Source organism: Mytilus edulis, chromosome 2 (assembly GCF_963676685.1).
Source record: "Mytilus edulis chromosome 2, xbMytEdul2.2, whole genome shotgun sequence".
Classification (NCBI taxonomy): Eukaryota; Metazoa; Mollusca; class Bivalvia; order Mytilida; family Mytilidae; genus Mytilus; species Mytilus edulis.
Window position 1 is genome coordinate 41,540,132 of NC_092345.1, and position 18,235 is coordinate 41,558,366.

General features: G+C 31.6%; 1 protein-coding gene across 1 annotated transcript in view; it reads right to left on the reverse strand.

Moving 5' to 3' along the window:
• The window catches only part of LOC139510193 (cholesterol side-chain cleavage enzyme, mitochondrial-like), a 30,679-nt gene continuing 12,444 nt past the window's right edge, over positions 1 to 18,235 (reverse strand). Inside the window, exons 2-10 of the mRNA XM_071296650.1 lie at positions 14,115 to 14,202; positions 12,521 to 12,620; positions 9,639 to 9,726; positions 8,220 to 8,329; positions 6,273 to 6,409; positions 5,522 to 5,688; positions 4,515 to 4,593; positions 1,302 to 1,458; positions 1 to 57 (exon numbers count right to left, since the gene is read on the reverse strand). Of these exons, the coding sequence (XP_071152751.1) occupies positions 11 to 57; positions 1,302 to 1,458; positions 4,515 to 4,593; positions 5,522 to 5,688; positions 6,273 to 6,409; positions 8,220 to 8,329; positions 9,639 to 9,726; positions 12,521 to 12,620; positions 14,115 to 14,202 (973 nt within the window). The 3' untranslated portion in view covers positions 1 to 10. The remainder of the gene's footprint in view (positions 58 to 1,301; positions 1,459 to 4,514; positions 4,594 to 5,521; positions 5,689 to 6,272; positions 6,410 to 8,219; positions 8,330 to 9,638; positions 9,727 to 12,520; positions 12,621 to 14,114; positions 14,203 to 18,235) is intronic.

Consider the following 18,235-nt stretch of genomic DNA (forward strand, 5'->3'; position numbering starts at 1 on the left):
ACTGTTGCCTTTATTTGAGTATAAAGAGCTTCATTTCCATTTCAGCCATTTTTTTACCTGAAAGGAACAATCATAAATAGTGGAATACAAAATCTACAGACTTTGACAGGCCTCAATTAAAAATGATGGCATCATTCCGTTTATATTGGTTGGTAACATTGGTATAAGGTTGCATCAAACAAAATTGTTTGCATACACTATTGGACAAGATGTTTTTAAATGTGTATCAAGTCAAAATGTACCTTTCTTTTAAGACTTTAATGAAGTCGATGTGCTGTGATTTTCATATGGTATTAGACATTTTTAAGAGGGAAGAAATATACCAGAGGGACAGTCAAACTCATAGATCGAAAATTAACTGACAACACCAAGGAACACGAATCCCACCAAAAACTGGTAGTGATCTCATGTGCTCCGGAAGGGTGAGCAAATTCTGCTCCACATGTCGCACCCGTCGTGTTGCTCATGTTATTACAAACCCGGTAAATAGTATAATAATTCTATAGGTCACATTCATTAAAAGGGATGAAGGTTGTAGTTACGACATAAGGAACATATCCGATATCATCTATGCAACGGTTATTTCATAACGGTCGATCAACTCGTGAAAAACGTAGCAAATATGTTGTCAATCAAGAAATCAAGCATCCGATATGTCAGTTTCAGAGAATTTTTCGTTTGAATCTAATACAAGATACTTATATCTACGTTTGCCATTTTTTTTATGAAACAAATCTATACCAACTCTTTCAATTTGTCTTTTATTTTGGAATGGGGAACACTTATGTAAAGTGTAGAGAAGTCAAATGTTTTAATATTATTGCAAGGTAAAACAGTCTTAGAGTGAAAAAAATTGTATATCTAGCTTTGCATAATTTGTTTATATTGTAAATATTGGTTAATAAGTGAGCTATGACATAGCTTAAGATTTAGTTCACTCTTAGAACTCTCTTGTCATACTCCTTTGCAGTTTGATAATCCATAAAAGTACACAAGTACTTACAGCACAATTGCCTTAATTTCAGGAGTTATGATAGGGATATAACGTATTATACTTGAAAACTGTAGGTAAATAGTGTATATAGTTCCGTACTTTATAGTCACTCTCCCACCAAATATCAATCCTGTATTGCTATTATAAAAGTCCAGGAACATTCTCAATTAAAACATTAAACATATTACACGATTGCATGACGAACCTCTCCGTTTGAAAAGGGTATTTTCGTAAATATTTTTTCGGTAATGGGCATGTGAATTTTACAGTTTGTTATTTGATATTAAACATATATTATAATATATACCTAAGCACATTCTTGGTCCAAAACCGAAGAAAACATCACGATTAAGCTTTTTTATTTTGGCATTATCAGTCATCCATCTCTCTGGTACAAATTTGTCTGGGTTTGGGAAAAGAACCGAATTTCTTGCCATTACGTACATTGAAATAGCAACATTGGTCTGAAATGAACCACATGGTTTGCACAATTAATGTATCACATGCACAAATATGAATAATATCATAAGACGATTAGATTTGTGTAGACTAAGACCGCACTTTTTATGTATTAACAAATGGCATTTGCCCATTTTTGAAAGCTGCACGGTGACATATAACTTCTTAAATGAACGTCGTTTGGACAATGTTATTTATTTTTTCAATTGGAATCATACCACATCTGCTTATTTCATATTATGAATTTGCTGCGTCTAAAGCACTTTTCATGTTCTGTCTACTATTAGAAATGCCCAAACCAGAATATTTGAAGCCAAGGATTTATAAATGCATTAATGCATGCTATATAACAAAAAGAGATATAAAATGAATAGCCAAAATCTATCTTAGGCCATTTACACATAAAGGGATGGAATCCAAAAACTCAAAAATTTTCTAAATTTATCTACAATACAATTAAATAAACAAGAGCACAATGTTAAAGTATTTATAACTGATGATTGTAGTTTTACTAGTAGTTGCGTATGCCTAGCGCTGATGATAAACGAATGAACAAACAATCGATTTGAAGGACAACAGAGGCAATTGTGAATAAAACGGATAAAAATTTTGCTCTACATTTCCCGCATTACTAAGCGTGTTTCTTGCAACTGAAATTCTAAACTGTTTTTGATTCAGCAAACCAGAGCACAATTTGTTGTTTTGACTAAAGAGGCTTAGAAAAATTTCTTCCCCATGCAATCTTAGCAAACATATGGAATGTATAGACATATAACAATTATTTCTCATTGACATGTCATAATTAAACAATAAATGTGTATATAAATTTGAATTTTATTGCACCATTTTAAATCTTGTATCTGTGATTTGTAAAAGACAACTGGACCATCATAGATTCACCATATATCAGGCTTGTCGATAATCCTACTTGAATGTTTAACCAGACAGAACTAAACGAGGTTGCAGGTATTTCATATGAAAATGATTGGCAGACGGGTATTATGGCATAAGGCACCATCACATTACAATTATAAACTGATGAGTGCATTTACCAACTTTTAGCCATTGCTTATTTTGAAATACTTGTTGTATTAGGGTATGATTAAATGTAGAATAATCGCTGTGTGCATTTTGTCCTCTAGCATCACTAAAGAGACACGATTGTCGAAATGCGCATCTATAGCAGAAAAAAATGTATCGTTAATGTTAAACTGTGAAAAGTTAATAGTTAAATATTTTGCTTGAATAAATATCAATTCACAATCAAGTGACATAATACCCCCTCCTTCTCGTTCCAACCCTTAAAGTAAAATCTGTATTCATGTACACCTAAAAAAGAAACAACCATAGTCTTGACAATGTGTATACCAAACATTATAACTGAGATAATTTATGCCAATAATGCGGAACTGGAATATCCAATTATCTAAAATCTAGTAAACGCTTCCCTAATATTTTGCACATGTCCAGTCTTTTAGAGTCAATGATTGGTGAGTTAATAGTTATCAAAGGTACCAGGATTATAATTTAATATGCCAGACGCGCGTTTTGTCTACATAACACTCATCAGTGAGCAGATCAAAATAGTTATAAAGCCAAACATGAACAAAGTTGAAGAGCATTGAGGACACACAATTCCAAAAAGTTGTGCCAAATACGGCTAAGATTTTCTATTCCTGGGATAAGAAAATCCTTAGTTTTTCGAAAAATTCAAAGTTTTGTGACAGGAAAATTATAAAAATGACCATATAATTGATATTCGTGTCAATCCGGAGTGATGACTACTGGGCTGGTGATACCATCGGGTCGAAAAGTTAAAACCCTAGTTTCATATAGTTTCACAAATTTAAACGGACAATTTCTAAAAGGTTTGCAATCAATCATATCAATTCAGAAGAACTGACTGCTGGAAAGTAAAATTACTAAAATGCTGAACTCCGAGGAGAATTTAAAACAGAAAGTCCCTAAACAAAAGACAATATCAAAAGCTTAAACACACCAAAAGAATGCGATAATGCTCCAGAGGAGCCCCGCGCAGTATAGAAAGAAGAATGGATAACAACTGTCATATTTCTGACTTGGTACAGGCATTTTCTTATGTAAAAAAGGTGGATTAAACCTGGTTATATAGCTAGCTAAACCTCTCACTTTGACTCACTTATATGAAAGAGGAACGAAAGATACCAGAGGGACGGTCAAACTCATAGATCGAAAATAAACTGAAAATGCCATGGCTAAAAAAGAAAAAGACAAACAGACAAATAATAGAACACAAAACACAACATAGAAAACTAAAGACTTAGCAACACGAACCCTACCAAAACTTAAATTGATCTCAGATGCTCCGGAAGGGTTAGCAGATCCTGCTCCACATGTGGCACCCTTCATGTAGATCATTTTATTACAAACCAGGTAAATAGTCTAATTAGGTAAGTCACATTGGTGAGAAGGGAACTGGATTGGAGTTACGACATAAGGAAAATATCTGATATCATCTGTGAAACGGATATTCCATAACGGTTAACCAACTCGTGATGGCGTCCGTAAAATTTACCATTTTGAACTCTTGATTATGGCAGTCGCATCAAATTCTGAGCCGTGATACCCTCGGGGACTGATAGTGGTATCGATCCAGTGCTGTAAATTATGAAAACAACACATTATAAATTGCATGCGTCTGAAGCGCTTTTTCTGGATTTACCTTTATCAGGAGCGATCAAAGTCGAATATTTGTAAAGGCAAGAATATATAATCACCTTAACGATATCAATCAATTTTTTTTTTCATTTACTATATCGAAAACGACAAAGTACCTTAGAAAAGCCCCTTATAATATATAAACAGTAATCAACAATACCTCTCCAAGTCAATATGCAGTCTACAAATGACTGAATAGCATGTCAGAGGTTAAATAGTGCCGGGTTTGGAAATATTGTAAATACATTTAACGTTTGAAGATTCTTTAATGACAAAAAATTCATCACGGATGGGTTCTCATGATTACACTGGTAGTATTATATAAACTGTAAAAGATAGTTCAGTAGAACAACAATATATTTACCTGAGGTGGTATCATAATACCTTTCACTTCCATGCAGTCTTTTATTATGCGACTTGTAAAGAATCCAACCGGGTGCAATCTACAAACAAAAGCAGGTTCGATTTAAAAGGTAAAGTACTGTTTAAAGAAATAACAAGTTATTTTTAAAACAAAATGCATTTCTAGAAAAGTAAACAAAACGTTATTAAGGTAATTGTTACCTTTAAGATAAAAGAAATTATATAAATAGACATGTTGTTTCATATGATGTGTTTGAACTTTTGATTTTGCAAATAATTAAGAGACTTTCCGTCGGAGTTTGGTATTTTTATTATCACTTATTATTTGTTATGAAAAAAAAGAAGCAGAAATCTTTCTATTTGGCTAAGATGAGAATTGTTTACATCTCGAACATGCCATCAAATCTGATCGATTTCGGAAATTTAAATAGTAGAATTTACTAGCTATATCAATACATAACTCGCTGTTTATCCTATAGCATTTTGGGTGTTTGATACTAAATAATAAAGGAAAGGGTAATCAAACATGACCCCTTTTGTAATGTTATCAGCTTTTAGATAAGTTACAAACAAAAAATTTAAAAGAATAAATTGAAAGTACTCGTTTTAATCAGATGGCAAGAAACCAGAAAACAATACTACTATTAGTGTCCAGTTTAAAAGTTAAAACAAAATTCAACACATTTCTTTTCAATTATTTTCTTGTTTTGCGGATTAAATAAAAGGTTATACCACGCTGTATTGTTTTATACTTTTATAGCTATGACGTAAGAGAAAACAAATTCCTTACAGATAGCATTATAGTACACATAGAGTTGTCATACTTGCGCCTATCAATAGAAGTGTCTGGCATTTTATATTGTGAGTTTCAATTGTATACTTTAGATAACGGCTCGAAATGTATGACGTTTATGAAGAATCGATATTATATGAAGCATAACAAATTTCGTTTTAGTTTTATATTTGTCTTAATTCAAAAAGAATCAATTCGAAAGTTTGAGTTTCAACCTTAACGTTTCCCAAAGAACAGCACTGAGGAATTCTAATTTATCCAAGTCAGTCTTCTCCAAACTTGATCGTCCTTCCAATATCATTTCAGCTTCAGATATAATTGTATTCTGTGCAGCAGGATGACATGCAAGTTCATAGAGACACCATTGTAAGGTTGTATTTGTCTGAAACATAAAAGAAGAAAAATAAAGGCCTTATGTCACTCACATTTACAATATCCTTAATGTCTGAATATAAAAAAGATAAGATGTGGTTGCAAATAATACATCTCTTTCAAAGACTGAAACAGTTATTGACAAATATAGGTCACCAAATGGCCTTTAACAATGAGGAAAGCCCATACTGCATATTCAGTTGTAAGAGGCCCCGAAATGACGAATGTAAAACAATTCAAACGTGAAAACTAACGGCCAAATTTATGTACAAAAAAAATATACGAAAAACAAATATGTAACCTAGTATAACAAACAATAATCACTAAATTGCAGGTTCTTGACCTTGGAAAGGTACATACACACATAATGGGGTGGTGTTAAACATGTTAGCGGTATTCCAATCCTCTCTATAACCTTGGACAATAGTGTAACAGTATAACATAAGAACAAACTATACAAATCAGTTTAGAAAAACCTCATCAGTAGGGTACACATAGAAATACATCTAACAAAATCACATTGTGGACGTGACCGGGTAAATAAGTTAAGAAAGTAAAAACATTGGTTGGATGGTTCCATTATTTTAAACTTACTGTGTCTATGCTGGCAACAAGTAAATCTGTCAAGTTAATGTAGATTTCTTTATCGTTAAGTTTTCTGTTCTGCAACAAATGTGACAGAATACTACAATCAGATGTGTCGTTTGAATGCCTTTCAATCATATCCATAGCTGTAATGAAAAGTTTTTATTTGCATTAATCAACGATCATCTCGGGTTAGCCTATGGAATAAAAAGAGAAAACGAATTTTTTTATTATTTGCAATAAACTTAGTTCGCTAATTCATCGAGTATTATTTGTTATGTGGCGAACAGAACCTTCAACATTGTCGTCTTAACGCAGCCGGTTCAATTGAATTAAAATTAAACTAAGTATATCATATTTCAGTTGGTCCTTTAGTGTTACATTGAGGGAAAACAAATGAAGATTACTCCATGTGTCATGATTATACATGTATGATTGATGGGTTATTTCCCTTTACTGTTTACCGCCTCACGATCATTATTAAATGTGCCTTTCTAACGATCACATGTGTTATGTTTTCTCTGCTTACTGGCGTTAACACTTCCATTTTCTTATTTTAGTTACGGTGAGAGAACCCTTACCTAAACAGATTTTCCCCTCGAAACACGTTATACCATGTGAAAGAGAGCCAAAAGATACCACTGTAATATTTCCATGGTTGGCATAAACAAAAGGAACATGATGTACATTCGTTTTCACAAACAAGAAACATTATGCCTCGTTCACACGGACATTTAATTCGAATTGAATTCGAATCGAATGCGAATCGAATTCGCTTATCGCGTTCACAACCTCTCCTTTTTTTTAATTCGAGTTGATTCGAATTAACTAGTTCGAATTAGTCAATTCGCATTAGAAACACGTTTTTGTTAATACGAATTAAGAGGCTATCCAAGTAAATATCAGGCAAATCCTATGATATGGGTGGCACAACATAATTTTTTCCCCACTGAATTTTTGGTTCCAATACAATGTTTATATCATACAAAGGATATATATATGTCAAAGATATTTTTGAATCAACAGTGGATGACTCAGAAAATGATTTTAAAGTTCACTAACAATGCAACAAAATGTTGTACAAAATGAAGAGTTATCTCTCCTTTTCAATGAATTATGAGTGCTTTCTATGTATTTTTTTTCTCTTTATTTGTTGTCTTTATTTGTTGCAGTTAATAAAAAAAAACAAAATTTAACTTTGAGAAAGAATGAATTTGTGATATGAAATAGATGAACAAAATTTTGAAAACAAAATATGTCATGTGCCATCCACTGCCTGGTTTTTCCATGGACACTCTCTTAAAAGCTAACGTCGTTTGGACAGTAAAGAATTGACGTTAGGACGTAAAACGTTTCGAATGCGAATTAAACTAATTCGAATTAGTTGATGCGAATCGAATTCGAATTACGTGTGAACTCAGCTTTAGATCATACAGTTTCATTTGTCGAGAGCACTTTCTATATTCTAAATAAATACACTGTGAACTATGCTATAAACCTCATTAGAATGGAAAATTCAATGAAAGAAACAATGTTTTAACAATCAAACAAAACTTTTTTGCATAACTGGTGTTTTTTTTCAATAAATGATTCAGTTATACTGTTTGTCCTTGTTTTGTTTTGTCAGCTCTTCAATTTTGTGATAAGCTATGAAATTCTTAAAAAATATTTTTGCCTCCGTCATCACTAAAGATGCATTATTTGTCGAAATTTGCATCGAGTGCAGTAAAACCGTATCATTAATGTTATCACTAATATACATGTAAGAATGAATTATTATCGTACCAAATTTCTTCTGTTGATCGTCTGTATTTGGAAAGACATAATATGAAACACTGAATGTATATTGATTTTTAATGTTTACATTATTTCATGTTTGAATTTCTGTTTAAAGCAACTTGATCAATGGTGCATTGTTAGCTTCCCATGGAGTAAGATCATAAGATTTATACCAACTTGTTTTCAGCAGAAAATTCCATCTATTGTTGTGACGTTTCCATGCTGGGTGCATCTTCATTATGCATTCTGGTGTCATTAATAACTTCTTAGCATCGTCAAAGTTATTTCTAAAAGAGTAGACAAACAAGAATAGTTTTTTCTCCAAATTATATAATATCAAAAGGAATGAAATGATGAAAGATGATACAGAATGTTTAATTTTTAAATACAAAAATGACACACTAATTCTTGGTAGTACGCCCAAATCTCTATTTGATCTCTTCACTGACTGCAAAAAAGTCTGGTAGCAAATAACCTGGAGAAAACAGAGGTGCTGTATAAGCCAAAAAATAAATAAACTTAAGACGTAATGTGTGAAAATTGTGAATTATAATTGGATTCCTGAAGGTTGATATAACTAGTTATCATATACTTAGACTAAATAACAAATTAATTTTACCGTATGATAATAGCATTAAATTGACGTAAATTCCATATTTTTCGAATTGGTGCTTAGCGGGCTGATATGAAAAGTTTATCACATGCTTCGATTGTTATCACATGCCTTTCCGTAACGTTATCACATGGCATTCCGGTAATACTCGGCTAATTCCGGAAAATACACCTCAATGCTACGTTTTCAGTGAAAAACATTACAAAGCAGTGTACAAAACAATTATTTGGATACTGGAAAGTATATTGTTTAAAATAATAAACAAAAAAACAAAAAAACAAAAAACAAACAATTATTTAATAAATGCATTTTTTAAGTTTTTCTGAAACATAGTTTAGAAAGTTTCTTTAAAAAGTTGACTTTTCCAAACAATGATCATTATGTATCTTGTTGAATTATTTTTTTGTCGATTCGTCCATATTAAAATTATTTTTTTCTCTCTCTCTGTTGAGGCATATGTTACTCGGAAAGATTTTCATATTGAATGTATCAAATTTTTGGCCCGACGGCCGTGAACTTTTTTACTCTTTAAACTTCGGGAACCACGTAAAAGGATCAATATATGAATCTGTTATTTTTCTCTACTGTTGAAGCATATGATAAAAAGATCATAACATGTCATTTTTCATATCGCATGTATTATCAGCCCTCTGTCAATATCAGCCCTCGAGCCATGCGGCTCTTGGGCTGATATTGAACCTAGGGCTGATAATACATGCGATATGAAAAATGCCATGTAATAATCTGATAGTATAAACATTTCAGTCAATATGCACGAAATTTTATTTTTAAATTATTATCCAAGAATGAAAGAAATTGAAAGTATAATAAAATTTGGTAAAACAATCCAACACTAACACCAGATGGAAAAATAAAAATCATCGAACACATAAATGTTAGAGGAACACATTTATCTGACATGCATGCAAAATTCCGCTTTTCTTAATCGGTTCCCAAACTAAAAATAGGTAAAAATACCATACTTTGCCTTCTCTGCAAATTCCTGCATTGTCTTCCCATTCTGTGTAAATGTTGATTCAAATGAATTTCCATACAAAACACTTCCGAATGCTAAAAATAAAAAAAAATTATATCAGCTGATTGACATTTTTATGACCTCGAGGCTTAAAATAGAATATGGGAAACTTTACCTGTGTACACATCGAGCCCTTTTTTATAATCATGTAAACTCGAAAGAACCTGTTTTAAACTTTATTTAAATAACACAGAAGTAAATGTGAAATATCAAAAACTGTGATGCATTCAAGAATAATATTGCCGTTTCCGGTCAAAAATTTCGTCAGATTTAACTAAGCATATTTAGCTGGCGATTATTTTCTATGCAGGTTTATGACCCCTTCTGTAGCCATTTTTGAAAGAATTTTTCAAACTTCAATTGTATCAAAACTACAGATGTAATGAATAATAGAGATAGGCCATTTTGTACATATACCAAGGGGAAACTTGATGCAAAGCATTATTTATTGTTTCATTGCATTTAATAGAAAAAGAGTACTTTGTGGCAAATAAACCAAGATTTTTATAGAAAATCCACAGCCTTTAAAACAGAGTTTTTTGTTATAAAGTTTGAAACATAGATTACTCACTTGCTGTTCTATAATGTGCTAGTGTTTATTTTTTGAAAAAAGTTCTAAGCAACCTGTAAATTCCAAAATACCTTGTGCTAAGTCACTAAAGTCGAGCGCACCCTAACAGGTGTACTTGATTTGGTCCATATTTTAATTTGTTTTAAACAATAGCTACATTAAGGTTTATGTACCCTTCTGTAGCCATTTTTGTACGAATTTTTCAAACCTCAATTGTATCAAAACTAAAGATATAATAAATAATAGAGATAGGCGATTTAGTACATGTTCCAAGGGGAAACTTGATGCAAAGCATTAATTTTTACTGTTTCATTGCATTTGATACAAAAAGAGGACTTTGTGGCAAATAAATCAAGATTTTTATAGAAAATCCACAGCCTTTAATACAGAGATTTTTGTTATAAAATTTGAAACATAAATTACTCACTTTATTTTCTATGATGTGCTAGTGTTTATTTTTTACAAAAAGTTCTAAGTAACCTGTAAATTCCAAAACACCTCGTGCTGAGTCACTAAAGTCGAACGCACCCTAAAAGGTGTACTTGATTTTGGCCATATTTATACTTGTCTTAACCAATAACTACATTTATAAACTTGTTTTAAGGAAATCAATGCTAGCACTGCATGCAATAATCCTATATCTATCAGTCATCAAATTGCCAAATATGAGAGTACAAGGATCAAGGCTGTGGATTTTCTATAAAAATCTTGATTTATTTGCCACAAAGTCCTCTTTTTCTATTAAATGCACTGGAACAGTAAAAAATAATGCTTTGCATCAAGTTTCCCCTTGGAATATGTACAAAATGGCCTATCTCTATTATTCATTATATCTGTAGTTTTGATACAATTGAAGTTTGAAAAGTTCGTACAAAAATGGCTACAGAAGGGTACATAAACCTTAATAAAATCAATGCTAGCACTACAGGCAAAAATCTTATATCTATCAGTCATGAAATTGCCAAATATGAGAGTACAAGGATAAATGCTGTAGATTTTCTATAAAATTTCCATATGTTTAGCATTGAATCAACACAAGGGTACATAATCCTTAACCGAAATGCCACTTGTGAGGCTATGCATATAACCGTACAATTTAACATTAGATGAATGGGAAATAGTTTTGTGCAGGAGAAAAGTATGCAATTAACCGAATTATGCTATTAGGCGGTATGCAATTAAGTGGAATCGACTGTATTAATAAAAGGGACAAACATATCTATAACAACATGTTAAAACTTCTTTAAATTGTATTGTCGATGCACATAGCATGCAACGGTTTTATATATTTGCCATGTGTGCATTGGTCATAAATTTTTCTTAAAGGGGCACTAGTTGTCAAATTAATGTTCACCGATTTGACTCAAATTCTCATATTTGATTTACAACAATGAAAAACATTTATTCAAATAATAAAAAGTCTTAAATAAGCAATAATCCGCGCATGAGCTCGATAAAATGTTGCTCCGTTTCGTGTGTATTTTAGTCTCGACGCCATCTACGAGTAATTAACTGTCGAGTTTACCTCCGATTGCCATATAAGCGATATAAACATAAATATAGATATAAATAGATAAGTGAATAATTCATCATCAATGTTTCTTAGCTTATTTTGACAAAATTGAACTATTCTAGCTGCTGAAAGCGATATTTTATTTCACTATTTCACTTCCATTAATGATTGAAAAAAAATCATACTTAAGATTTTTTTATATAAATGTATGTCGTAGCTATATTGCTTCTTTCATGTGGTATTTGAGTATAAACAAAAAATATGTTATATATGAAGTTTACAAAATACTTGTTCGTAAATACTTGTCTAACCGTCACTGATGAGTCTTTATGTAGGCGAAAGCGCGCGTCTGGCGTATCAAATTACAAGTCTGATACCTTTGATAACTATTGTACACAACTGAGTCTATATAAATTATCATTTCACAATATAACAATTTGCACACAACATATGCATTTGCTCTTGTTTGTAACTCGGTATTAATCTGATATAAACTGAGATATTTTATTTAGTAAAATTGAGAATAGAAATGGGGAATGTGGCAAAGTGACACCGAAGGCCACTAATTGGTCTTCAATGTAGCGAGAAACTCCCGCACCCGGAGGCGTCTTTCAGCTGGCCGCCGACATTCACTGTGCTTTGTTAAAGTATCAAATTATAAATCTGGTACCTTTGAACATTATTGGTTTTTTCCCCCGATCTTAATGGAAATAGTTGAAAAATATTTTTTTTTTATTTAATTTACCATTTATTGCGAAATCTCTTGTGATTGGTTCAACTTCAAATCTCCCAAATCCATTTACGGTATAGTCTTCTACTGCATTTGCCAATGTTTTTAAGGTAATCTGAAACATTACACAATTTTGAAAATGATTAGCTCCACAATCATTGGTAAGTGCTTATCTCCCAGATGAAACGATATTCCAGAGCTTGTATTTCCTATCATGATTTTCTTGATAAAGGATTGCTACTCACAAGGAAGCATTATACCAAGAATTCCAAGGGGTGAAGATGAAATTTTCACCAAAACTAGCAATAGAAGGGGATATCGGATGGCTACCTTCTAAAGAACGACGATGTCGTAACATGATAAGCTACTGGAATAGACTATTGAAAATGGATAATTCTAGGGTTTGCAAACGTATCTTTCAATGGGACTATAGCATATGCTCAAACAATTGGTCAGCAGAAAAACTATAATGACAAACATTGGAGTAATGGAAACTTTTCAGAATAGGAAGAGTTGTGATACAAATAACGCAAAATCAGCACTACTTGAACAGCATAGTCTTGATTGGTTTAAAAACTTAGATAAATATCCAAAACTGTAAACATATAAAACTTTCCAAAAATAATTTCTCTGCTGAAGCATACGTGAACCTTAACCTACAACGCAACGAACGGTCGATGTTAGCTCAAGTTAGATGTAGCATTCTACCTCTAAGAATTGATGCAGGACGGTTTAGTGCCGAATCTGAGGACAGCAGACTTTGTAAAATGTGTAGCAAAAATGAAATTGAAAGGGAAATTCATTCCTTATTAACTGTGATCTATATAATGAACTCCGAAATGAACTTTACTCAACCATACCAGGCAAAGAAACATTTTTATCACTGCCACAATGTGAACAATTAATACAATTTTTTATTTATTTGCTAAGAAGAACAGCTATATATATTTTACAAGCATTTACCAAACGCAGACAAGTCATTTATGTAAATAACTGAACTACAGGACTTTAATATGAAATGATTTTAAGATTTATATTTTTTAAGTGACTTATAGGTCCAATGTGCCGGGTGTACAAACATTGTATTGACAAATATTATTATTATACTGTATATATACACAATGTCACGTCACTATAATAAACAAATTCGTATTCGTATTCGTATTCCTTTGTAAATTTTCTCTGACTGTTAATGATGTATTTCCACTAAATCCATTGTTGGAAGTGTACTGATTGATATTTTAGTTTTAGATACATAATTTTTTTTTATTAGTTGTGTTTGACTTTGAACTTGTTTGTGAGTACTCTCAGATCTGTACGTTGCGGTTTTTTTTGTTGCTGTTGTAACGAATGAGGAATGAATAAATCAGACGTCCGATATGTTTTATTGTTTGATGTTTTTTTCATCAATGTCAGCCGCTCTTTTTACAAACATATATCGTCCATTTAATCACTGGTAATAATTTTCTCGGAATATTACTCTGAAATGTGTTTTACATGCGAATTAGTTTCTCGTCAGGAATTTTGACCGATAAACTTTAATAATTAAAGTGAAACAGTTTCACCATTATTGAACTATTATCTCACGATTTTACAACAGATGACATACTTCTTCTAAATGCTTAGTTTGATGACCAATCTTCAGCATCATTGGGTTACTTAAAATCCTCCTTTGACATAACCATTCATTATCATTACTAAAATGAAATACCAATAAGATTTAAGATAAATAGCAATGGCATGTTATAGAGATGTGTATATTAACCTAAGGGTTCCAAGTGTTGAAGTTAAAGTCACCCCGTCGAAACAATTTACGGACGCTTTCACGCGTTGGGTGATCATAATATAATATTAGTTTCACCGATGACAACTAATATGTTCCATTTATGGTACTCACAATCAGTTTTCACATCCTCTTTTCCACGAATGTGACTTAATACCAAGTTATAAATTACATGAGCAACACGACTGGTACCACATGTTAAGTAGGATCGTTTTACCCTTCCGGAGGACATGAACTCACAGGTAAGTTTTTGTTGGGTTTGCATTTGCTCAGTCTCAAGTTTAAAATATTGTGATTGTACACTGTTGGTTTTTTTTTCTTTCTTTTTTTTTCTCTGATTAGATCGGTAACAAACATCATTAAAGGGCAATTAATCTGAAAAAAATCAAAAAAATCGAGCTGATGCAAACTGGTTTGCCTCTTCATTCCTTATGCGCAGATGTTGAACATTTGATGATGTTTTCCTTAAATAATTTGTTGTGATAATTGTCTCTGAAATGTTTGAAATGTTTGAATTGATATATTAAAGTAGAATAACAAAAATACCGAACTCCAAGGAAAATTGAAATTTTTTTAAACATTTTGAACCTAATGAATTCATTTGGTCTTTTGCGTTAAGATGGTTAATGTAAAAAATAAAGAGATATTTAGGAAACTTGGTGTTACTAAAGGGATACTCCAACTCAAGGACAAACTGACTACTCAATAACAAATCAACTTAGAAAAAAATAGATTGAGTAACATAAACCCCTACAAAAACAACAAGGGGTTATCTCAGCTGCTTCGGAAGGATAAACTTCTGCTCCACATGCGTCACGCGTAGTGTTGTTTGTGTAAGTTTAACTTCGGTAATATTCGACGATGTAATCATCGATGAAAAGAGGACGAAATTGTGGTTGCAACAATTGGAATGTATAAGTCGACATATTTTATAATGGTTAACCCAAACTCCTGATGTCGTCCGTAAAGTTTTTGAAGGGATGATTTAACGTTACAAATTGGAACTCTTGTTTAAAAAGATTCCTTGTAAGACACAATTCTCTATCAATGAAATCACGATAGGGAATATTCTAAACTAGGAGATATGAATATTTATACGCAGGCGTGGCAGCAATGGTGCGACAAAGAAATCATACCACATCTCCTTATTTTATATCAGCATAACAAAAAAAAAACAAGCAGATAAGAAACAACCCACAAGAAAACGCTACACAGAATACAAAAGAATGTGCAACACGAAACCCCCCTTTTCAGATACTCCAGAGGGCTAAACAGTTCTTTACGCTGGTCGCAACCATCATATTTATTTTGTTTTGTTATCATATTTTATTGAAATCTGTACATTTGTTAGCTCATTACATCGAATACCGGTACCTTATCCCGGCCTCGTTAACATTAGTAAATAACATATAAATGCAGATATTAGTATGTGTTGGTAATTTACACATTATAATGACATAATAAAATAAAAATATATACCATAACATAAATAACAATTTGGATGTTTCTTAACAATCTAAATAGCTTAAAATTTACTTTATTTTTAATAACAAAACATACAGATTTATATATAAAAAAAATATGTTTGAAGTAGAAAAAGAAAAAAATCGATACAAAAATCATAGTGAGTTCTGCATTATAGACCCGATATTTAAGAGAACTGATAATTAGAGAAAAAAAAAAGAAAAAAGAAAAAAAGTTTTGCCTAGATGAATTTTAATTTAAACATCCTATCCTATTTCTGTCATATTTAAACATAAAAGTTTGCTTCTATATGTTTGTACATTTATTTATTTAAGTGTCAAATAATATAGTGAAAGTACTCCACATTTAATCAAAAATTTCAAGTTTCTTGTTTTGTAACAGCAATGTGTTTCTCAATACAGTAAAGATCCTGTATTTTCTTTTGCACTCCAAATAATGTAAGTCTTCTTGTAAGCATTTACAACTAAAAATATAATGTCTGATATGCAGAAAAATCAGGTTGGTCACATTTCTACTAAAAGCTTTTGAGATATCTCCAAAAATACAATTTAGAATAGTATAGAGAATACTGAGAAAAATCCTGTCAAATTCATATAAAATATTTCAAAATGCGAGTTTAAATTATTGCGTTTACAACTCAGTCGCATTTTTCGCAATAATAAAAACCTCGCATTAATTTCTGAATTTACAGTACTTATACCATTTGAAAGAAACCAATGTTAGTTTCATTTAAAAATATTTGTACATTCACATTGCGATAAGACGTGTCACGGTACTTGTCTATCCCAAATTCATGTATTTGGTTTTGATGTTATATTTGTTTTTCTCGTGGGATTTTGTCTGATGCTTGGTCCGTTTCTGTGTGTGTTACATTGTAGTGTTATGTCGTTGTTCTCCTCTTATATTTAATGCGTTTCCCTCAGTTTTAGTTTGTTAGTCCGATTTTGTTTTTTGTCCATGGATTTATGAGTTTGAACAGCGGTATACTACTGTTGCCTTTATTTGTACAATCTGACAATTCCAAAACAAGTGTTCAATTGTTTCATCTTCTTTTTGACAAAATGTACAATTTGGGTTATCCGTTATTTTTATTTTATACAATAGTTTGTTTGTGCCTAAAATACGCTGATTGATTCTATACTGTAACCATTGCAATTTGGTATTATTTGTCACTACAAAAGGTATTCTATAAAAAAAATTCCATTCCCCTTTTTCACAATTTATAATTTATCCCATTTTCTTTGCCCATTTGATATAATATTATTCTTGATTAGTATTGAATACATATCTTTTGTTCCTCTTGAGCTTCTCAACATAATTTTCAAAAAGGATGGAATAAATGGAGTCAATAACTTATAATCAACAGCATAATTTTTGCTGCTTTTTTAACAGCAGAAATAATACTGTTATATTTTATTGCATTTTCTTCAATATCAAAATTTTCTTTTAACTGGGCAATGGAGAGAAATTTTCCAGTTTCAGACATAATGTCATTTATGGAACAAAAACCTTTGTTAAACCATTCTACATAAAAAGCTGGTTTATTACCAATTTTTATACATCAACTGAACCACAATGATCTTGACAAAAAATAATCCCATGTATGGGTTTCTTCATTAGTCACAATCATATCCCATGCATCAATAACATCCTTCCAAAATTTGTTTTTCACATTATTTTTAATTTGGGATAAATATCCGTTTCCACATGTGAATAGTCTATCTCTATTTACTGTTGACAAAAATACATTTTTCCATTTACATTCTGAACGAAATAGTTTTCTAACCCATGTTGACTTCAAAGCTATGATAAATAGGTTAAGATTGTTCAATTTTAAACCTCCCTCACAATAATTTTTTGTAATATTTCTTTCTTTATCCTGTGCACAGGTGAAAGCCAAATAAAGGTGTAGCAAAAAGTAAAATCACAAAAAAACTGACCTCAGAGGAAAATCCAATCCGAAAGTCCATAATCACATGGCAAAATCAAATGACAAAACACATCAAAAACGAATGGACAAGAACTGTCATATTCCTGACTTGGTACAGGCATTTTCAAATGTAGAAAATGATAGATTAAACCTGGTTTTAAAGCGCCAAACCTTTCACTTTGATGACAGTCTCATCAAATTCCATTATATTTACAATGATGCGTGAACTAAACAGACATAATAAATAAAATAGTCAAAATATGGGTACAGCTGTCATCATCGTGTAACAATTTTAACAGGAACAATTTAACAGAACACAAAAACATCTATCTACAAACACATTCATTGATTCGCGTGTGTGACGTCAGAAAATTGTATACTTCACATATATTTCTCGTTCAATGTATATACAAACAAATTAAATTCATCTTTTTTATAATCACATCACTAGGATTTTGTAATGAGTTTATTAAATGATTTAAGACAGGTAGAATTAAAGTTTTTACCACAGTTATTTTACCAATAACAGTAA